The sequence below is a fragment of the Danio rerio genome, chromosome 18, assembly GCF_049306965.1.
Source record: "Danio rerio strain Tuebingen ecotype United States chromosome 18, GRCz12tu, whole genome shotgun sequence".
NCBI classification, from domain to species: Eukaryota; Metazoa; Chordata; class Actinopteri; order Cypriniformes; family Danionidae; genus Danio; species Danio rerio.
In genome coordinates this window covers 18,819,168-18,842,806 of record NC_133193.1, presented here as the reverse complement: position 1 = coordinate 18,842,806, position 23,639 = coordinate 18,819,168, and the positions used below count along the sequence as shown (strand labels likewise).

At 34.5% G+C, this 23,639-nt stretch overlaps 2 protein-coding genes across 3 annotated transcripts in view; one reads left to right on the top strand and one right to left on the bottom strand.

Moving 5' to 3' along the window:
- foxl1 (forkhead box L1) overlaps positions 1-7,695 on the top strand; it is a 42,254-nt gene extending 34,559 nt beyond the window's left edge. The window contains exon 3 of the transcript XR_012393629.1: positions 5,499-7,695. The gene's annotated coding sequence lies outside the window, so the exon portion shown is untranslated. The remainder of the gene's footprint in view (positions 1-5,498) is intronic.
- The window catches only part of kiaa0513 (KIAA0513), a 33,172-nt gene that overhangs the window by 3,743 nt on the left and 5,790 nt on the right, over positions 1-23,639 (bottom strand). The window contains exons 2-11 of one of the 2 annotated variants that reach the window (NM_001002193.1): positions 15,860-16,307; positions 13,917-14,016; positions 11,587-11,660; positions 11,404-11,474; positions 10,121-10,325; positions 8,803-8,843; positions 8,490-8,568; positions 6,030-6,107; positions 5,535-5,564; positions 28-108 (exon numbers count right to left, since the gene is read on the bottom strand). In NM_001002193.1, coding sequence (NP_001002193.1) covers positions 28-108; positions 5,535-5,564; positions 6,030-6,107; positions 8,490-8,568; positions 8,803-8,843; positions 10,121-10,325; positions 11,404-11,474; positions 11,587-11,660; positions 13,917-14,016; positions 15,860-16,230 — 1,130 coding nt within the window. In that variant the 5' untranslated portion in view covers positions 16,231-16,307. The remainder of the gene's footprint in view (positions 1-27; positions 109-5,534; positions 5,565-6,029; positions 6,108-8,489; positions 8,569-8,802; positions 8,844-10,120; positions 10,326-11,403; positions 11,475-11,586; positions 11,661-13,916; positions 14,017-15,859; positions 16,308-23,639) is intronic. The other variant, XM_005159079.5, reaches the window with a different exon arrangement.

Genomic DNA, 23,639 nt, shown 5'->3' with positions numbered 1-23,639 from the left:
AAATGTGACGAATGCCATGAGACTCACCCAAGCTGGCCAAAGGTGATGTTCTCATTAAATCTGGAGCTATCGTCTTTCTCCTCCTGGGTCATATGACACCACTTTTCTCTGAAGGTACAAAAACAAATAGGTCAAGGTCAGAGGTCACTGATATTTTGACAATTTCTTCTCATGAAGCATGCGACACCATCAGAGGCAATCAACACAATGATTTGCCTCTTTATTAAATGTTATTGCTCACTCAGAACTGTAACTTGGAACATATTACAATGAATGCCGGGAGGTTAGAGAGTTAAAAAGATGTAAAAACAATCATACAAAAAGAACAAATGTGTTTATCAGCCATACACTGGTGCTCATGCAAAATCCAACAGACATTTCAGAATAAGGTTTAGCGAGCAGTCAGCTGTAACCAAGATTCACAGTGAATCAAAACAAAAAACAAGACAAAATGTAAATAATAAAAAGCATATGAGCAACACACAACAACAGCATAACTCAGCGCACACACAGAAAACAAATGCTCAGGCAAACAAAGCAATATGCATTTTTTATTAACTACTAATTGTTCCTTTTGTCAAAATCTTTTTTAGAAAATTAGTTTATCTAATATTTTTTTAAAACTTTTTGACACTTGTTAGTTAAAAAAAAAAAAGTTGAAACGAGTTTTCAACAAGTTGCATTTTTTGAGGAATCATTTTTGTCAGTAGACGGGTTTCTATCCTAGCCTGAAGCAAATCTTTTCAAAGTTCACAAAAAATAAGAAATAAATAAATAAAATTCCCAAATCCAAATTAGGTGTAATTTCATCAAGTTATTGAGTCAGCTGATTAGTAACAAGGGTGTAACGTGCAGAGTTTATTCAGTAAACCCGTTTCCATCTCCTAATATTCGCACAAGTCCAAAACCACCTCAAGTTAGCATTAAATTTCTTTTGCCAATTATGGAATTTCCATTGAAATTTTGGCTTTTCAGTCCTTTCTCATTTGATACTTCAAGATGTGCATTAACACATGGTGATGGAAACCCAGCTAGTGGCACAATCTGTGTGGGGCAAATTACATGCCAAGTTTAAAGGGACAAATCAATTATTTACAATCAGACCATTGAAGATGTAGATTACTTTTTTTCTTCAGTAGACAATTAAATAATTTTTATTTATTTTTTTTAGCTAAAACCATGGTCTTTTGTGGTATATAAAATGCAAGTCAACAGATACCGTCACTTTGAGAGTTAATAAAACACAGAGGGAAAACAAAAACAATTTTCAGATTCCCAACGTTGAAAATACATTTTTATGTGACAAGATGCTTGCGCTTCATACTATTGTAAATACACAACAGGAGTGTTACAGCCCCATTTTCTTTCTTCATTTGAGGGCAAAAAAAAGTTTTAAAAGACAGTATACTGTTTGTACACTCTAACATCCCTGAGCCGCAGAATGTGAGGTTGTAAATGTGTCGCTGTGTTCACGTGTACCACCTAAACACAACAACTGTGAGAAAAGAACAGTTTCATTAAATCTGCCAAAATACTTTTTCCAACCTGTATGAGAATCACCACATCTTTGCATTATTTTTTATTCATTGCGGACAGGAAATTAATTGCAGCGCTGCTTATGCTCAAAGAAAACAATGTTGAGAACAATTAAGAGACATCCAGTGTGTAACCCCTCTCTGTGAGCGATTTTACAGGTGCAGATACATCTGTACCAGCTCTGCTAATCGATCCTCCAGTGTGTTCATGTGGCTAACTTATTGTTGTTTGGATGTTGTTCTCCTGTCTGACTTCTGTGGATATGATATACGATTATACGAATCACAAAAGTTTCTGAAAACACCCACCAGTTGCGTAATTGCCTGACTAATAGTAAAGTGTTAAGGAGCCAAAATGAACTCCTCCAAAAAGTTGGCTTTGGCAAGCTATTTTGAAAAACTAAATCAGACTCAATTAACTTAGCTTTAGACAGATTTTGTTTGAAATTTCATGAAATTGTTACTAAAGACTTTGAAGCAACAGTTAATGGAAACAATTTTCATGATTATTCAAGGGGAAATTATTGATGGCAGCCTTAAACTGCTGCAAAGGCTGCTTCATAAGATCTCCACGCATTGTCAGGAGCCACAGGTAATACTTTTGTTTTGCCTCTATATATTCTTTGACTCTCAAAGTGCTAGGAAAAGTAGAATTGCATTTTATGAAGCTAAAACTCTTTTACCAAAAGAATTAAGTAATCTACATATTGGATGGCTGAGGTTGAGTAAATTAACAGCAGCATTTTAAAGGAATAAGTAAATCTTTAAATATATATAAATACGGATAACATTTAAAGGCATATTCACCCCAAAATAAAGCTGTAAAGAAGCAGGACATAATTTAATATCAAGTCAGAGTGTTTTTGAAATAAGAAAGGCACTTCTTACACCTGGCACAGGGCTGTACGATAATTTTTATTTTGGGTGAATTGTTCCTTTAATGCTTACTCTTAAAAGACACTGGCACTGGAAATGAAAAGGCACTGGGAATAAAATATACCCTGACTGCATGCAACAATACAGCACAAAAATGCAGCGCCCAAGACTGAATGTACTGTGATCTCATTGCCCACTTTTTATTTTGTGTAATGCAGATCAGCGGTTCTCAACTGGTTCCAGGACACAGATTTTTACAATGGATATCAACTGGTGACCCACAAACAGTCCCCAAATTGTTTATCGTGCAAAAGTAAACAAAAAAGTCATTGGTTATTATGGTTTTCAAAAATGAGGGCATGTCATGCAACCTGTCCATGCCGGCCAGATGAATTTGGTTTACCGTGCCAAAACACTGTGTTTTGATTGAATGCAAGGCTTTTGAAATCAACAAAAGAACCATTTGCTTTTCCTGTTTAAAATTTAATAAGCCTATTTATTTTATTACACTAAATACTCAAGTGAACGTGCTTTTATCAATGCTGTCCTTTGCTTTAATAAAAACACATTTAATAAAACCTTGTGGTATTTTAGTATTAATACATCATTCATTTTTAAGCTTCACAATGTCCCTGAGAGTAAATGTTAAAGTTGTGCAATGTAGATAAAGTGATCAAAAAGACAAAGCTTTACGCCAAAGGCAAATGTGACCGGCATGAGTCAGCACTTTTTTTGCAGACCTCAAACACTGTTTAGTTTCCTTTGAGTATGATGGAAATGTTATCAGAAGGTTACACAGCTTCCTGAGTGGATACTGCATTGTCAGGGACTGCTTATTGTGACCTTCAGCTGACATACATACTGAGTGTTTTACAGGGGTTCCCATATTTTTGACCCACACATTTCATGGATAATTTTCTATAAGGATTGTATCAAAAAGGATAAATATCTACTTGCTGAACTATATTGGACTGGAGAAAAAAATATTATGATTATTCTTCATTTATTTACCTTTCTGCTTAGTCCCTTTATTAATCCAGGGTTGCCACAGTGGAATGAACCGCCAACTTATCCAGCATATGTTTTATGCAGCAAATGCCCTTCCAGCTTCAACCCATTACTGGGAAACATTCATACACACTCATTCGCACTCATACACTATGGACAATTTAGTCTTCCCAATTTACCTATACCACTTGTTTTTGGACTTGTGGGGGAAACCGGAGCACCCTGAGGAAACCCACGCGAACACGGGGAGAACATGCAAACTCCACACAAAGCTAACTGACCTAGCGGAAGCTCGAACCAGCAACCTTCTTGCTGTGAGGCGAACGTGCTACCCACTGCACCACCATGCAGCTCTATTATTATTATATATTACATTGGGGCAGCACGGTGGCGCAGTGGGTAGCACAATTGCCTCACAGCTAGAAGGTTGGGTCAGTTGGGGTTTCTGTGTGGAGTTTGCATGTTCTCCCTGTGTTGGCGTGGGTTTCCTCCAGGTGCTTCCGTTTCCCTCACAAATTCAAAGACATGCTGTACAGGTTAATTGGGTAAGCTAAATTGTCCATAGAGCATGTGTATGAATGAGTGTGTCTGGATGTTTCCCAGTGATCGGTTGCAGCTGGAAGGGCATCTGCTGCGTAAAACATATGCAGGATAAGTTGGCGGTTCATTCTGCCAATAATAAAGGGACTAAGGCGAAAAGAAAATGAATGAATGAATATATTATATTATCATAGTTTTGGGCCCGAATTTTTTATTCATCACACATACAAATAAAAGCTTTTATTTAATATGGACATTTTTATTTGGTAAAATAAAATTTAAAGATTTATATTTCTTTTTTTTGTTGTTGTTTTAGAGTGGAACATGACTATGTGAACAATACTATGGAACATGACTATGTGGAACATGGCATGTTAACAAATAAATAAATAATTGTATTCATAAATAAAAACATACTGTTAAAAAGAAGTGACAATAAAGACAAGAATAATAAAAAAACAAAATCAAAAAACCAACACAAAAGATATTAAAATTTCCACAAAAATATTGCAATCTTCACCTTCACTGACAATAATAATTTTTGTCTTGAGCACCAAACCTTACTAATTGTTAAGACTATGACAGAAATTATTTTTTTTAAAAAATATATTACTAATGTATAATGTAAATTGTAAAAACATAAGATCTTAAAATATTACTGTATTTATAAGAAATAAACTGTTTTTCCCTATTTTTTCCCTCAATGTTTTAAGTGTTAATCTAATGTTGTTACTGTGATGTATGTACTCTGGGACTGTGACATGATTAAGACATACTGGAAAGAAATTCACAAATTTTTAGAAAACCTTTTGCCCTATCTCCAGCTATTTATCTTCTGAATTGTAAAACTGCTCTACACCTTAGTCATAGACTAGAATCTGTGTTAGACTTTTGTAGGTATCTAGCAAGAAAATATATTCTTCTGTTGTGTTCCTCTCCTAACTCTCCTTCGGTCAATATGTGGATAAATCAGATTGCCATTTTCTTACTTTTAGAAAAACTGACTTATGACTTGTGTCAGAAACCAGATGATGTCTAGCATATCTGGAATCCTCTATGAGTTTTTGTAAAATGTATCTTGAAAGACTTCTTTTGTGTTAATTTTACCCTTCACAAAAGACTTGAATTACTAGCCGATGGACAATTGTATAATAGACGGCTATATTATTGCATATGATGACATAAGACACCTATAGCACTGTTTTGTCATTGTGAATCTTTAAATAAATGTTAAAAAAAAATAAAATCTTGAATATTACTAAACAAATATGTATGTATATGAATTTGAGATCTTGTTTTTAAACTGAATATTTTTTGAAGTTTGGAACTCCCTGACAAATCCCTGATAGTTTTATTTTTGCCAGAACCCTGCACACAGATTACACAAATAATATACTGGCCCAATAGTGTATCATCCTATTCTTATTTCAGATTGCCCTCGATTTATCCTGTGCTTTGACTATATTGACTTCATTCAAACTGATCAAAATGTTTTCCAACTGTCTTTCCTAATCCTCCTTATCCTCTTTGTCTTTCTAGCATTGTCCAGGGCAGCAGACGGAATGAAGGACAGACCTTTCATCTTTCTCTTCCTCAGCCGTCCGCCTGCGTGAGGCAGCGAGGCACAGGGAGATAAAGGGTTAAAGTCACATGCAGAAAGAAAAAGAGAAAGAAAGAGCCACAGAGAGAAAGAAGAGAATGATGAGCAGATGAGCAGTGGAAGAGTAAACCATAAGCACACAGAGAAGAAGAGGCTGCGGGACTCCGATATTTTGCAATTACAAATAACACGGTAACACTGTCATACAGTCACGCACACCTCCCGAGTTCATTTCGACATCACTAACAATCTATCAAACGCAAACGTAAACTCAATCCAGGCCTCTGGCTTTATCAAACACACAAACAAACACGCAGTCTAAACAAACACGCAATCTGACATGTGCATTAGGTGCCGTGCAAAGTCTGTTTTGTTTAACGGCACGATATATTAGGAGAAAGAGAAAAGCTTTGTTGAAACGGTGAGAACTGCGGAGTATATGCTGAAGGAAAATATATGTGGAGTTTTACCTCGTGGTCGGTGATCTTTTGTTCCTCTCACTGTGGACGGCATCGAAAAATGCAGCATTCCAAAACCTCAAAGTGTGCCTTTTAAAAAAAGATGAAGAAAAACAGATGCAATCAGACGAATATTAGTGTGTAAACTGCTTTAGAGATCACAAACTTTGAATGCCAACAAACCTACATTAAAAACGCATCATACTTTTTTTCCTGCCAGGCTTCAATTTTAGGTTTTTATTGCAATCAGCTTTTTAAAGCTTTGAAAATAAAATGAAAGATTTAGGTAAAATATTTATCTCCCCAAAGTAAATATCTTAAAAAGCCCATATTATGGGTTTTTGTAAATGACCCGCCATGTAGTGTGTAACAAAGCTCTAAGTGAAGTGAAAAATCCAGCTAAGGCTTAAATCTGTAAGTGTTTAAAACTGTTGATTCATCTATAAAAGAGTCGACTCATAGTGCTTCAAATGAGTCGTCTTGATAATGAGTCATTAGGTGTTTCGCGATGACGCGGCTACGAAACACAAGCACCGCCCAGTAGTTGTGTGCGCAAACCCGGGAGATTTAAAAACGTGCTGCCCCGCCCACTAACACAGAAAAAAAGCACACACACAGAATCTACCCAAAGATGAAACTGAAGAGTCAGTGGTGGAGGTTTATTTTTGCAAAAATACCTCAGCATTATAGCCCAGCCTTGTGCAGTGCTTCTGGAAACTACATGCTTACAAAGAAAACTTCATCCGCCTTTTGTTAAAGGAAGGATCAGAAAAGACTACTGTCAGAACATGGATCAGTGCATTATGGATCAGTTTCTTCCTCCATTTCACAAGTGCGATTAAAATTGTTGCCTCGTTTACTTTAGCTTGCAACTGATGTATTTAATGGTGTTTTGTTACTTGTAACGGCGTGTACTGTATCAACTCTTTATATTCTCATATCGCGTGTAAAGCCACGTTGAAAACGCGATGCGTGGCATATTGTTTACAGATTTAACGTTAAATGTGTTTGTGAGCTGGCGTTCCACCGCCGTTTGTCGTTGCCATGGCCATCGTAAGCTAGGGGCTAGTAGACTCGTATTGATCTGCCCAGATCTTCAGAGGAGGGAAAGGTGTGTGTGTGTGTGAGAGAGAAAAGAGCAGGTAGAGACTCGTGTTGATCTCCTCGCCAGTTCTTGGAGTTTTTTCTCAATAAAATAGTGAGTCGTCTGTATTTTCACGTCTACCGTCTGTATTTACATTCACTCACTGGCAGCTAAAATCCATGCTTTACACTATGAAGCGTGTATGCACTGTGACTACTTCTATGTTGTTGATTAGCTGCTGGGCATTTCACTCTGTCTCGCGCTGAAGGCTGTCAGTGTCAACCAATCGCAGCAGACTGTCATCTGTCAAATCAGCGCAGATTAGCTTCACGCTAAGGAGGGGTTTGGGAACAAATGAATCACTGAACGATTCATATCGCTGGAATAATTATGTAAAATAAATGCAGATTATAAGACTATGAAAGTGATTTTTGACCTTGCATGCATATTAGACTGTTGTTGGAGACCCTTACAACCAAAATATGACCCTATTTCATGTATAATAGGGGCTCTTTAAAATTATCGTGCTATGTGAAATGCTAATCACTTTCTAGAAAATTATATGTTGCTAATATTAAGACATATTTCTCCTTCAAAAAAACTACATATAACCATCTTTTGACATTTTCTATAATATTGTTTTCTTATCTAGTCTTAATTCTTTTGGTTTGGCTTAATTAAAAGCAGTTTTTGAATGATTTTCAAACATCATTAGTCATCATTATATTTTTTTGATTGGCAGAACAGACCACTGACGTCCAATGACTTAATTAATAACCTAATTAACCTAGTTTAGTCCTTAAACTTAAATATATATATATATATATATATATATATATATATATATATATATATATATATATATATATATATATATATATATATATGTATATATATATATATATATATGAATTAGTAGCCCCCCTGTTAATTTTTTTCCCCAATTTCTGTTTAACGAGAGAAGACATTTTCAACACATTCCTAAACATAATAGTTTTAGTAACTCCTTTCTAATAACTGTTTTTTTTCATCTTTGCCATGATGACAGTAAATAAAATTTTACAAGATATTGGGTCTCGTCCTTCTCCTATATTGTTTTTGGCTGATTTAGGTCTAATCTCATGACTTTGTAACAATGCAGTAAACAACATTAATAGTGCAGACATATCTTAATATTTCTGTGTGTGTGTCAAATGAAAGCTCATTACTGTTTTACTGTTATTAGAATAATATTTTACTTTTACTTTATTATAAAATATAAAAAATTATTTTGTTTTTATTCTGGCATGAAATATTAATTATTATTATCTAATCTTATGACTTTGCAACAATGTACAAGTAAACAACATTAATAGTGCATTATCTTAATATTTCTCAGTAAAACCTACCAAATGGGCTGCTGTTTGAGGTGTGTGTACAGGTAAATCTTTTCCTCTTCTTTTCTGTCCGGAGACAGAGGGGGAGAAACTACGAGCAGAGAAAAGCACAGTTAATAACTCGCACACACCAACACAAGTCTGGATTGCAAACACAATCCCTGTGGGTGAAGAGTTGCTCAAGAGCACTGTGGTTTTATTCAACATACGGTTTGGGTAACTGACCCAGATTTGTAACCACTAAATCTCATCACCACTAAACCCAGAGTGAGACATTGGATGATAAAAACAGTCAAGATATAACAAGAGGAACATGGTACATTACCTGGTGTTTTAGCTTTCTGTTCGGCAGGCCTGTCTGTGTCTCTGTGAAAAGACAGAGTGTTTTGCAGCAGAATATTAATTGATGGGGGCATACCATGCATTTTCACAAGGGGTACAGTAAATTGCTTGGCTCTCCACAATGTGCACCACATCAAAATACACCACATATCACTTATTATAGCTTGTCAAATGAAACCAAAATGTCTGAAATGGCCTTCGTTAAAGACTTAATCTTCAAACCACAGCCAGACAATGTAGTTGGGCAAGAGGATGCTATTTCTAGACTGATGTACTTAGCATGTATGCGGAATTGATTAAACTCATTGATTAGCATATTATTGCTCTGTTCTATTACACAAGAAGTGCAGTTCTCTCATCTTTACACAAAATGTAAAAATTCAGTCACTATACAGGACTATACAGAGCATAATAAATATGCACTTATAAATGATGCTGCCGTAGGTGTTTTTGGATTAAACCTAAGAATACATACACACTGAAAGAAACGATTGACTGGATTTACTGAATTTTTTAAAGGTAACTGGTTGCAAACAATTTATATAATGGGCTGAATATAAGCAAATAAATGTAGTTGAACATTAATACATTTAATTTGTTTGTTAAAATTCAGCCCATTTGAATTGTTTGCAGTCAGTTACCTTAAAATATTTAGTAAATCGAATAAATCATTTCAGTGCAGATCTGTTATCTGTGAATACAGTTGGAAACAATGTTAACTTTTATCCACATAGCACATTCACAAGGAACATTTGGTAACATAAAAACAATATAATTAATGACTTTTTCTATTTTTGTTGTTGTTGTTGTTAGCTAATATAACATAGCACTTAAAGAAAAGGTTCACCCAAAAATGAAAATCTACAGACTATTTACTCTCCCTCAAATGTTTCCAATCACATATGAGTTTCTTTCTTCTATAGAACACAAAAGAAGATATTTTAAAGAATGTTAGAAACCCTTTACCATTAAATTCAATAGTAAGGCAAGGCAAGTTTATTTATATAGCACATTTCATACACAATTGTAATTGATAGTGCAAGAATAAAAGAAACAAGAAAATGATTAAAATAATTCAAAATAATAGCAAAAACAAATACAATGAAAGTCAATGTTTACTGGTTTTAAACTTTGTTCAACAAAAGAAAGCAACTCTAACAAATTTAGTTACTAAATTGTCACGCTGAGTAAACAATCACATCATTTTCAGTTTTGGGTCAACTATTCCTTTAAACTCAGAAAACGCCCAATTTTCTTGATATCTCCCCTTTTTTGAAAAGAGTGACAGAAAAATCACCCACTCATTCTTTCGGCCCAAGGGTCCTCTCAGTTTGCTCTCCAGACCCCCAAAAAACCCTTTAACGTCAGTCTTAGCAGAGGTGTTTTTGAGCATCCGCTCTGCAATATCCTTCTTCCCAGAGAGCCAGACCTTTCCACTGCGCAGGTACGAGTCGATCCCCCCGCTGGGCCTCTCCAGCAGCTCTGTGGGTGACAGCTGCGATTTACCTGGTAAATACATTCAGCGGGTATTAATTAAAAACACATAGTGGGCAGGCACAAATCATATTAGTGCATACTAGTGGGCATCTAGAAGTGTTGTGTGATTAGAGAACGATTTTTAATGGACCCTTTTCACATTTCCGGGTTTCTCAGTAGCGAAAGTAATCATAGTTGGGTAAACCTAGAGCACAGTGAATAGGAGAGTGCAACAAATAATTCTTTTACAATCCTATTTGCTGAAATAGTAAAAGAAAAACTCCACGATGGAGTTATCAAGACTTTCAGAAAAAGGAAATAATTGTGTCCGACTCATAACAGCAGCCAAAAGAGAGAACAACGTCAAATTTACTGTCCTCCCCATCGCGCTGCATTAGAAACACCTCACACAAGCAGTAATTCGTTTTTTGGAAATTTGATGCCAAGATGATTTTATACATACGTGAATACATTTAAATATACATAGGTTTAAAAAAAAATCTAAATATTCAAAACTCTCAAGGACTTAAGATTATGATGACCATTAAATGCATCTGAACAGTCAAAGGGTCCATATGACATGAGAATTAATATCTAAATATTTAAAAGATTTTGCTGAACACTGGGGTTCAATCAATCTTATTTAATGTGAGTGTGAGTGTGAGTGTCTAAAATAAAGACACTTACACTCAACAAGGCTGCATTTAATGACCATAAATACAATACAAAAATGTATTTTGTGAACTATTACAATATAACATATCACATTTTTTTTTTTAATGGATTTATTCCTGTGATGAGAAAGTTACATTTTCATCAGCTGTTACTTCAGTTTTAGTGTCATATGATTGTGCAGAAAACATTTTAACATGTTGATATATTTTTATAAATACTTCTTATCATTAATGTCAAATGAAAAAAAAAATGCCCATCAAAATATAAATACAAAGAAATAACTGTTACATGACACAATAATGGGCAGTACCAGTAATATCTGAGTCACGGGCTTTAACAGGAAGCTGAGGGAGGTCTGCATGTTTCTTTATCAGATTCTTACATTCCTCACATCAGTTTGCTTGCTTAAGATGAATGGTAAACTCTCTCTTACCCATGTAGTAATATGTGAAGCACATGGTCATGAGGTGTTTGGCAGGGCAATAGTCATCCACCTGGTGACATCTGTCAATCATTCAATTAGTCAGACAGTTCACATATAAACAAAATTGGTTACTATTTCTATGCATTTCTAATGCAAAACAAGAATTCAAGATATTATCGCTAATGTACTTACTCAAATAAAACAACAGCGAAAGACTGCACCAGCCTGTAGAAAGTTTGTTCGCTCACACATTTGGAGTGGCAGCGCTGTAAACACAAGGCATACTTATCATCACAACTGTGTTTGTTCATGCAAGTGTATTTTCTTAAACAAGTTCCTGGTGATCTTTGAGAAAGACTGCGGATTAGACACACTTAGTCTATATATTACTGTACATATATACAGTTGAACTCAAAATTACTAGTCCTCCTGTGAAATTTCAATTCTTTTAAAATGATCTTCCAAGTCCAGATTGATTTAGAGAACTTTTTCCCAACATTTTTAAACATTATTTTAATAACAAATTTCTAATAACTAGCTTATTATTTCTTGACAGTACATACATTTTTCCTTAAAAAGAGCTTAAAGTGCAATTTAAAAGCATAACTATGTTAATTAGTCAAGTCATTGGACAACAGTGTTTTTTTCTGTAACCAATATAGTAGGAAAAAATTAGATGAGGAGCCAGTACAATTTGATATTTGGTAATTTGATATTTTATATAATGGTTCAGGGTCAACAAATAAGTATTCATCATTCTGTTATAGTTTTAACACAATATTGTTTGTTTTTGTCCATTTTGTCACCAAAAACGTTAAGCAGCCGCAATGAATCTGCATTTTGAATTAATCTAGTGAACCAATTTAAGTGCTTTAGTTGTCCAATCACAAAGGAGAGCCATATACTTGATTCCTGAATAAATTGGCTGTTTGTACTAGTAAAGGATTATAGTACTAAACAAATGAAGTCACTCACTCATTAGACATTTACTGCCACCTATTGGCAGTATTTGTTTCTTATTAAGAGTATTATATTTCAGATAAAGTTTCATATTTATTTATTAGTTAAAAAAAAAAAAGATAGTTCAGATAAATAAAAATTCTGTCATAATTTACTCACTTTCTTATGTGAAATAAAGATATTGTGACGAATGTTGGTAACCGAATTACTTTGGAGCTTTAAGTTAACATTAAATAAGTGTATCTAAATAAATTTGATTAAATTCAAGATTAATTTAAGAATAGATTAAACAGTTACTGCATTGCACATTAGAACTTTAACAGTGGCCGATAACTAATGTAACTGTACTGGAAGTTTTCCTACTGATGTGAAAAGACAAGTAGTCAAAACTAGTTTTCAAACAATAGGTGTGCAGTTCACTTCATTATTTTGCATTGCTTCATAAAATCCTACATCATAAAAAAAAACAAGTTGCTAAATGCCAGTAGGATTTCAGTGCATTTACAAAACACTTCAGAATGTGATGGCAAAAGCAGCTCTTTAGTTTTGCAACACTATAATCTAGAAAACAGGCACACAGAAATGAATACACCTGGTACAACTTTCCAATAGCTGCTCTTTAACACAAATATCTAATCAGTCACATAGAAGCAACTAAATTCATTTTTCCATTTAGATGTGGTCAGGACGATCTGCTAAAGTTCAAACCAAGCTTCAGAATGGGGAATTAAGCCAACCATTTTGTAGGTTATGCATTAATTTACACCGTGCACAGTACTGGGTAAAATAAAGTAACAACACGGATTAATGTTAGGTTTAGTGGTAGGTTTAGAGCTAGTTTATTATTTAGTTTTGTATTTATGATATGTACATGGACTGTAAAATAAATTGCTACATTCTTTCTTAAACATTTCCCAAATTATGTTTAACAGAGCAATGAAATTTTCACAGTATTGCCTAAAATATTTTTTCTTCTGGAAAAAGTCTTATTTGTTTTATTTCGGCTACAATAAAAGCAGTTTCAAATTTGTATATAACCATTTATGGTCAATATTATTAGCCCCCTTAAACATTATTAAATATCTACCGAACAAACCAATTATACAATTGCTTGCCTCATTAGCCCAATTAACCTACTTAAGCCTTTAAATGGCACTTTAAGCTGAATACTAGTGTCTTGAAAAACATCTAGTAAAATATTATTAACTGTCATCATGGAAAAGAAAAAAAATGAGTTATTAGAAATGAGTTATTAAAATTATTATGTTTAGAATTGTGTAAAAAAAACTCTCAGTTAAACAGAAATTGGGATAAAAATAAACAGGGTGCTAATAATTCTGCCTTCAACTCTATTTGTTTTGCAATTCAGTCACAGAAATGTATTTTAATACTTTTTCTTAACAATAACACTGCTCAGACCTCAGAAATGCAGACGGAAACCACCAGACCACTTTACATGCACAATATCTCCATAATCAATCCCAGAATTCAAAAAAGAAATCTTTTAAAAAGAAGTCTTGCGGTGATTGTGTTTTCACATGCATCAGCAGCTGCTCTCATACTTGCGCACTGACGTATTTGGAGAACCATTCCCTGCCTTTCCCATTGTCTCCAGTACAGAGCTCTCCAAAGCGAGCCTTCTCCTCGTGATCAAAGTCCTCACTGACAGAGAGAAAGAGAATAAAATGAGCCAGGCAGGAAGAGGTAGACAAAGAGAAAGGGATAGGGGGAGTGAAAAAGCACACTTGAAACAACCTGAACAAACGCAAACACATGCATCAGCTGACAAGTGATTATAATACAGTTTGAAGTTTCTTCCTCATTCAAGGAAATTGTTCACCCAAAAATGTTTAATCCTGTCATCGTTAACTCATCCTCATGTTGGTCCAAACCTATAGGACTTTATTACTTCTGTGCGGGACAAAAGCGAATGTTGAATGAAATAAAAGTGACAGTGATAATGGGCTGTCAACCTCCAGCAAAGACAAAAATACACTATATTGTAAACATTCTGATATTCTACACGCTTTGGCAGCCATTCAAGAGGATCTTATCAGTGGCATTGTGTTTGATCATGTGCCAATGAGATTTGAAAGCTATGAAAATTTTAGTAGATAAAAACGTTTATATGCATCTAGCATTGATGCTATTATTATAGTAACCTAAACCAAAACCATAAAACCTTATTGGTACTCGCATTGAAAAAGATGTCCCATTTTAGTGTCCACATATCAGTGTCCACGTATTTACAAAAAAAAAACAAAAAACAACAACATTAGAGCCCCTATTAAGCATTATAAAATATCATATTTTTGTTTTGGGGTGCTCCAACAACAGGCTGATATGCGTGCAAGGTCAAAAAACATTTTCATTGTCTTCTATAATGGATTTATTTTTTACTAAATTATCCCAACAACTTTTATATGAAACACCAGCATATTCCTGCATTGTATTGTATCAATCATCAGAAAAATGACAGGAACAAATACAGCACATGCTATACTGTGGTATTGATGTGAAAATTCCCACAGCCGCATGTCCGGCCGATAGTAATCTTCGCGTGATGATTCCTTGCAAGCGTGTTCATGTTTTATGGAACTGGCAGTTCATATTTGGCGAAGTCCTGTATCGATGTCGGCAAAAAATCTGAACAAAGGACGTATCATTCATCTGACTGTAAGTCGACTCAAAACAATCAATAATTTTAAACATGGTGCATAGTGCACTTTCAGACTTAAACCTAAGCTGGATGTTTCCATTCACTTAAAGCAGTGTTACATACTGCATGGATGGTCATTTTTAAAAACCCATAATAGGGGCTCTTTAAATTAATAAACTTTAAAGAATAATAATAATAATAATAATAATAATAATAAATAAATAAATATATATATATATATATATATATATATATATATATATATATATATACTATAATATAATATAAAATAATATAATATAATATACTTTAATATAAAATAATATAATATAAAATAATGTGTATGAATGGAAGTGTATGGGTGTTTCCCAGCGATGGGTTGCAGCTGGAAGGGCATCCGCTGCGTAAAATGCGATTTATTCAGCTGTGGCGACCCCAGATTAATAAAGTGACTAAGCTGAAAAGAAAATTAGTGAATGAATTTTATTTCAGGCCGACTTTAAAACATAAACCTATAAGAAAGAGACAACTTAAGTGTTTTTTTAACATTTGTGAAAATAAAATGCCAAATGTTGCATGATCATTTTAGCGTAATTGAGATATTTATATAAAAATTAAATAACATACTTAATCTGATCTTAAACTGAGCCACTGTGTCGTCCATAATATATTTATATATATATAGGCGTATAATGTCAAAACTTTTATTTTGGATACGATTAATCGCTCAGCACTAAAAGTATTTAAATATAGATTTTTTATCTTCATATCTTTGACCGATGAACATTGTGCAAAGAATCTCATTTTGCATCATTGGAATAAATTATAATGTATATAACTAATCACCCTCCATGGAAGAGCTTTGCCACATATGTTTTCATAAATGCGCGTATCTCCGTCTCCTCTGCATCCTCAGCGCTGTGACTGGAGCAGGATGAGGACCGCCTTGTGCTGGACGGGTGTGATGGGGATTCTGTGCCCTCATTCTCGCTGTCGGCAGATTCAGTGGCATCACTGTCTTCTTCTCTACGGGGCGTGTGCGTGGGGGCCATGGGTTCGGGTAGAAGTGGCTCCATAGTGACATCACTCGCCGGCTCAGGAACGAGAGGCGGGGATGAGAAAAAGTCTGCTCCACTGGGAGGACCAAGATCAGAGGTCACTGTTCCTTCTGGTGGCGAGTCGAAGTCTATGAGGTTGTCCACCACGGCCCCCTCCATATTTTGGTATTGGGGTTATTCAAGCACCAGGACAGATTTGATGTCGGCTCAAAACCCACAGAGGGAAGTGGCTGGACCTAAAAAGAAAAAAAAACTAGTTGAATTCACTTTTAAAAATAAATAATATATTATTTTTAAATTATCAAATTGATTACAGCTAATAGCCTATAGCATAAATAATACCATTCTGTTTCTGTCCATCCAGTAGAATGTGTCCTGTTTTTATTTTGATATTTTTTATCTGTATTTTACACTAATATTTTGACCTCTCTTCTTATTCATCAATCAACTCCACCACATTATGGGTACAATTTTGAAGTCCTCAAACCTGGTATGCATCTCTTAATATATACAGTTGAAGTCAGAATTATTAGCCTCCCTAAACATTAGCCCCGTTTATTTCTTTCTCCAATTTCTGTTTAATGGAGAGAAGATTTTTTTTCAACACATTTGTCAACATAATAGTTTTAATAACTAATTTTTAATAACTAATTTATTTTATCTTTGCCATGAAGACAGTAAATAATATTTGACTAGATATTTCTCAAGACACTTCTATACAGCCTAAAGGGAAATTTAAAAGCTTAACTAGGTTAATTAGGTTAACTAGACAGGTTAGGGTAATTAGGCAAGTTATTGTATATTGATAGTTTGTTCTGTAGACTATCGGAAAAAAATAGCTTAAAGGGGCTAATAGTTTTGTTCTTAAAATGGTGTTTAAAAAATTAAAACTGCTTTTATCCACGCTGAAATAAAACAAATAAGACTTTCCCCAGAAGAAAAAATATTATCAGACATACTGTGAAAATTTTCTTGCTCTGTTAAACATCATTTTGGAAATATAAAAAAAAAAAAAATAATAATAATTCAAAGGGGGGTTAAAAATTCTGACTTCAACTGTAGGTAGGTAACAAGTGATATCTGCATCTAGTCTCTTTGAGATGACTGAGGATCTGGCATAACGTCAGGAGTGCAATAACAGTGTTTATCCATTTAGTCCAGCTTCCAGAGAGTGGATTTGATATCAGCATTGTCAGCTGTGAAATTGAAGACTACCTTCCATATTGGGTTAATAACCCATGTCTAAATTCAACCAGGGTCCAAAGGTTAATTACAGTTAACTCTTTGCTATCTGAATGTTAAAGGTAAATATTTTAGACTTGATGGCATTGAACCAGTGATAATGGCAAGTCACTAACCAAATTGTCCAGAGAGCACCAGAAAAATATGCTTGAGACATTGAGATGTTGTTCAGAATTGTAAGCACGCACACACGCTTGGGGACTTTCTTAGTCTGTGTTTTTACCAATCAGGTTAAAACACCTATATGCATGACACAGTTAATGACATCATGTGAGAGTATAATTGTTGTTGTTTTGAGATGGTAAAGAGAGCAGCCTATTAACTTTTTGTGAGTGTTGAAGCTGACTTCTGCTGCTACAACAGCAAAACATCTTCAGTAAACTATTTAATGGGCTCTATGCACAGCTAGAGTTTTAAAGCCAACGATAAACTTCCGGTGAAAGCTTAATGTGACTATTTTCAATTTCACAAGGATGTTTTTGCAGCATCGATGTTGTAATGTAATTACAATGCATTCAGTTAAATAGACTTAAGCATTCATTTAGTTGTTCAAGTGTAAAACGAGATGAAAGACTGTTACAAGCGCCGTCAGGTTCAGCAGGCGAGCGCAGAAACGTCATTGAAAATACTGGAGTAAAATAAACTGTTATATTCTAAAGACATGGCGGGGGGATATGGAATTTAATGCAGTGCTTCTTGTCCAATCTGAGACCCACTTCATATCGTATATCTAACAAGCAGTGAAGACCTTTTTAAATTAAAATTTTTATTTTTTATTTTTAAAGAATTTAGATTTTAAATGTGATAATTTTAGCTGAAAATTAAAAGTCCGTGTGCATAAAGGCCATTGAAGACTCTGGCTCTTCTTCATCTGAGAGACTGGTCATTTTTGGATTGAAACTGTTGGTCCCACAACATTATCTTTTTTATTGTCATGTTTGTAACCATGTCTTTCACCCAACACCCTATACTTAGTCTACATAATTTTTTTCCAATTTGAACAAATAATCTGTTTAGCTTGAAGATTTATAAATATACATTCAGTCTTTTATATCTTGATTTTCTTAGGGTATAAATGAAATTTAAAAATGATCTTTTCTATCATGCCTTTCACATTTTTCAAAAACCTTCTAATTTGTTGTTTTTTTTTTAGAGCAAAATGTATTGCCATACATTTTTTTTTTTTTTTTTTTTTTACAAATTCACTGCAGACGCTCTCTTAAAGATATAGATCACCACATTTACTCACTGTTTACTCACCAACAAAAGCTGGAAACTGGTAATCTTTAACTTAATATTATAAAACTCAATGGTTACAGGTTTCCAGCTTTCTTTAGATTCTTTTCTTTTGTGTTCAACAGAAGAAAGAAACTCAAACAGGTTTGGAACAAGTAAAGGGGGAGTAAATAATGACAGAACTTTCAGTTTTGGGTGAACTGCCACTTTAAATCTCACTCGGTTTAGCAATAATTTACAAGCAAATCACATAGAAAAACCTTAATAAATTGCCATTTAAATCTTTCACTGTCCTTCTAGATCTTACCAATAATTCTGCAAAAAATTGTTTAAAAATAATACTTATTTTTAAATATACTAGGTTGTTTCATTTTTACATAAATATGACACAATTAATGAATTTCACCCATATTTTAGCCATTAAAACCATCACTTTACTTGCATTTTAATATGCTTTCTGCATATAATGTCACTTTTGTAAATTCAATTTGACATCTCACCTTTGACACATATACAACTGCATAATAAAAAATCCAAAATATGGGTCTTATCATCATAATAATATAATAACAACCATTTAAAACATGTTCATGAAGTGTAACATCACAGTAAGGGTACTAAAATGTCCTGTAGTGTTGTAAACTTCCTTGCAGCTGTGTTTATAGAGACTGACCACAGCATGAGGCAATGCAGAATCTGTCACACCCGGTTAATCTAACCATGTTACATTATGAAATACAATTCACAGAATCTCAGTGCAAAAGCATGTGTTTCTAGCACTGCTAATGAAACACCAGACTTGATAATAAAAGCCACTATGATGAAAATTAGTACTATACTTCCCATTTAGACCTATAGGATTAGGCTGAAGAAGACCAATGAAACAAACAATTGTTTTTCTACGTAAGATCTTAAAGGGGACCTATTGTGCAAAAAACATTTTTAAGGGGTTTAAACACAGTTGTGTGGCAACAGTCTGTGAATACAACCAGCTTCTTATAGTAAAAATGTATTAATTCAATTTTTTTTATTACACTTCATAAAAACATTTTGCAGAAACACTTTGATTGACGTTCTCCCATTGTACGTGTCATCAAAAAGGGGAAAGCCATTAGTCTCTCGTTCACAGGCATTTGTAGCTCCGCCCTCTTTTGAAAAGAGGGCTGGGAGCAGAATCTTATTTGAATTTAAAGCAACAGTCCACAAAATGGCCCAATTAGGGTCAAAGCCCAAAAGGGGCAGATTCAAAGAGGTATAAAACATTATTTGTGGGGTATTTTGAGTCGGAACTTCTCATTCATGGTCAAGGGACATCATAGACTTATTTTACATTTTATTAAAAGGGGAAAAATAGGTCCCCTTTGATGTATTGTCACAGGAAACACAGTTTTGTGGTGCCTGGATGTTATTTTATTTATTTACTTTTTACTATGAATTGCATTCTATCAGTCACCAAGGATCAGTGTTTCATCTAACAATCTTATTTAATGTTTTCCTGAGAAAAAAAAACCAAGTCATTTAAATCTGGATGGTCGGAAAATAAATATAAATTGCGCATGCTGAACAGCAATCATTTATGCTATACCTGCATTATTTTATCTAGGCCAGAAACTACAACCCCTTAGGTTTTTTGGCAAAATCCTTTGAAATGCATTAGGACTGAGAAGGGCAGTTATGTAATGCTGAACTGGAGGAGCGTGACTTGGCTGCCATACACGTTTAAAAGTGCACACACACACACACACACACACACACTCGGTGACCAGAGTCAGAGATCGTGTCAACTACGTCTGCTTCTTTTCACACTTATCTTTAAGAGGCACAAAGCGGAAGAAACAGCTGTATGTTGGAGAGAGTCACTATGAAATGAATAACGATCATTTCTTTTTTTAAATGAATGGTGCGGTATGATTTATTTGTGTACGTTTTGTCATTTTTAGCAATTGTGTTCTTAAAATCTTAAACCTAAATAGCTTCCCCTCTCGCAATGTCATCTCATCTCTTCTCTGATGATGTGGTTACTGGTGCGAGGGCGGGACAACCTGCCACTCACATGAGATCAACCAGCAGAAAAACAGCAGCAATTCAAACTTCTAATCAAAATCAAGTCCCACACTACATTTTTCTGGTTTGTGTAACAGATTTATGTCACAATAAAAAAAAAAAACTAAATAAAAAAATCAATTGCATGCAGACTTTAAAACATGATAATAATAATAACAATAATAAATAGTTATACTATAAATTCTTATTAACAGAGTCTATTTCTTCTGTAGAACACAAAATAAGATATTTTGAAGAATGCTGGTTGTTGGTAGATTTTAGCGGTGTAACAGATCACAAGACTCCCGGTTTGGATCACATTATGGTTTTTTAAATTAAAAATCAGATCATTTTTTGAATCAGCCAAATAGGGAATGAGACAAATGTAATTTGCTTTCCATTTATTACAAAAACAGTACTGCAAGAAACTTTTGGTTTTAACAAACCGACCTTAGAACCTGTAAGTGTGTTAAAAATAAAATGAAAAAATAATCAGCTGAACAATGCTGATAAATTGTAAAATATTCAGTACTGTAATAAATTCACTGTCACTACTGTTGCTGATAACACTAAATGTAGAAATCTAACATAATTTGTAAAACACATATTTATTTTTAGCCTCATTTCAATTAAATGATTCAGTTCTTCACTCATAACTTCATGTTTCATTGCTAGATGTTTCATTTTTGAAGAATTATTCAGTGGCATGTTTTTGATGGCTGGTTGTCGCCACCTTTTGGTTAAATAATGTAATTGCTGCCTAGAATTTTCATTTTTTAGTATATGACAGTGATTTTAAAGGGCACCTAGGTTACCCCTTTTTTTTCAGATTTAATATAAGTGTTTTGCGTCTCCAGAATGTGTATGAACATATTCAAATAAAAACAAACAATTTCATTTAAAACACAACGGAGTCACATATTGAACACAATAGTCAACCTTTTGCATTAATTTGCTAGCATTGTCTTGTGCATTGTGCTCTATCCATCGAGTGACAAGATGTAAATGTAAGAAAATCTGGACATTTAATTGAAACATTTAATTTAGATTACCTTTTTTTGTTCTCATCAATAATGCAAACAAACAAAAGGTTACTTTAAATTAGAAATGACAGTCTCTATTAAAGGCATTCCCAACCCCTACCAATCATTCTCCCTATGGAATGGCAGGTCAAATCCAAGGTTATCATAAGCCAACTTTGGCCTGCGGGACCTAGTTTGGGCACCTCTGGTCTAGATGAACTACGGACTGTTCTTTCTTAACCATATTGTAAAATGTTAATAATATTAAAAAATAACCATCATCATTATGTTAAATCGTCTGTAGATATAATCCATGTTCAGAGAAAATGCTTTGCTCTTGTAGCAATGCACATTCAATATTATGCCTAAATGAAAGATTTAAATCAATGTAGTCATGCATTTTAATGATTTAAATTCAAATAAGTGAGCTAATTGCTGTTCATTTAAAACCAGTACCAGCCAGAAGACATCCTATTGGTGCACTCCTATACCAATGGGAGAAAACCATATCAGTCGGTTATCCTACTAATATTTTACAAGCATTCTGGGATTTTTAAAAATGATTTAGGGCTCATTTCTAAAAACACAAACTCCTACACATGGCTGCTTCTTGGGAAAAAAATGTTCTTTGGTTCTCTATAAAATCTCAGCATTCAAGAGGGCCAAAGCACATATAATACTCTTGAATCAGAGCACTTCCCCCCTCTTTCCATATACATCCATCCATCCGTCCATCCATGCTTTAAAATGCCCCTTCAAAGTGAGCCTCGGGGCCCAGCGGAGACTGATGTTGGACAGATGAGCTGGATTGAGCGAGTGAGTTGGTCCACTGGTTTAAAAGACTAAATGGGTTAGGGTTACCAAAGCGGTGCAGTGATATCAGAGGCAGTAGTGCAGAGAGAAAGACAATTACACGTGTGATGAACGTCTCAAGGAGGGAGATATTGGATAGGGTTGTGTGCAAGGTCGAGTCGGTCAAAAAAACAGAAAACTATTGAGCTAGAACAGTGGTTTTCAATTAGTTTTGTGTCATAGCCCAGATGATATGTCGGACATCAAGCGGCACACTATCAAATTTTTCATCTCATAAATTAAAACAGAAATATAAAAATAGTGTAAACACCAAATAAACTTATTAAAGGAACAGTTTACAGCAAAACTTTAAATGTACATTCTAAAAAATGCTAGGTTGTTGTAACCCAATGTTAAGTCAAATATTGACAAACCCAACCATTGGGTCAAAGTGTCATTTAAAATTATTTGTAAATAAATTAACTCAGCATCAGGTTTGTCCATATTTAAAGAGCACCTAGGTTACTCCTTTTTTTCAGATTTAATATAAGTGTTTTGGGTCTCCAGAATGTGTGTGTAAACCTAAAAAAAAAATTCAGCTCAAAACACCCATCAGATTTTTCATTATACTTTTTACAAGATTCTATTTTATACATTTTTCTACTAGGGGGCTGTTTTGTCGTACTGCACCTTTAAGGCTAGTCCTCCCCGCCTACTGTTTCTACGTGCTGTTCTGTGTGCCTTAATCTCCTCCCTCGGCCCATCAGACAACAGACAGACATAAAAGAAGAAAATCTCACATAGCGTTTGTGAGAAATACTATAGTAAGAACTTTACCAATGAGTATTTGTTGTGCAGTTGCAATGATGAGTCACACATAAGCCCCTTTCACACATACAGACCTTTCAGGAAAATTGCCGATTGTATGTGTGAACAGGCCCTTTTTGAAAATACCGGTAAATTCGTTCTGGCTATTTTCCGGAAAGAGAAGTTGTAACATTACCGGTAATTTGCCGGAATGCTGCGCTGTGTGAATGCAGAAGGAAGATTGCCGTAATAAGCGCGTCCACGTCTACAACGTGCTGACGTGAGACACCTGCTTTAGCCAATCAGAACAGTCAGACGCATTCACGTGCGCGCGGTTTATGAGAATAAAAGCCTTTGAATATTTTTTCCAGACACCTTTAGCTGCTAGATGTTAGTCAGATAATGTTTCTATGTTCCTTCTTAATG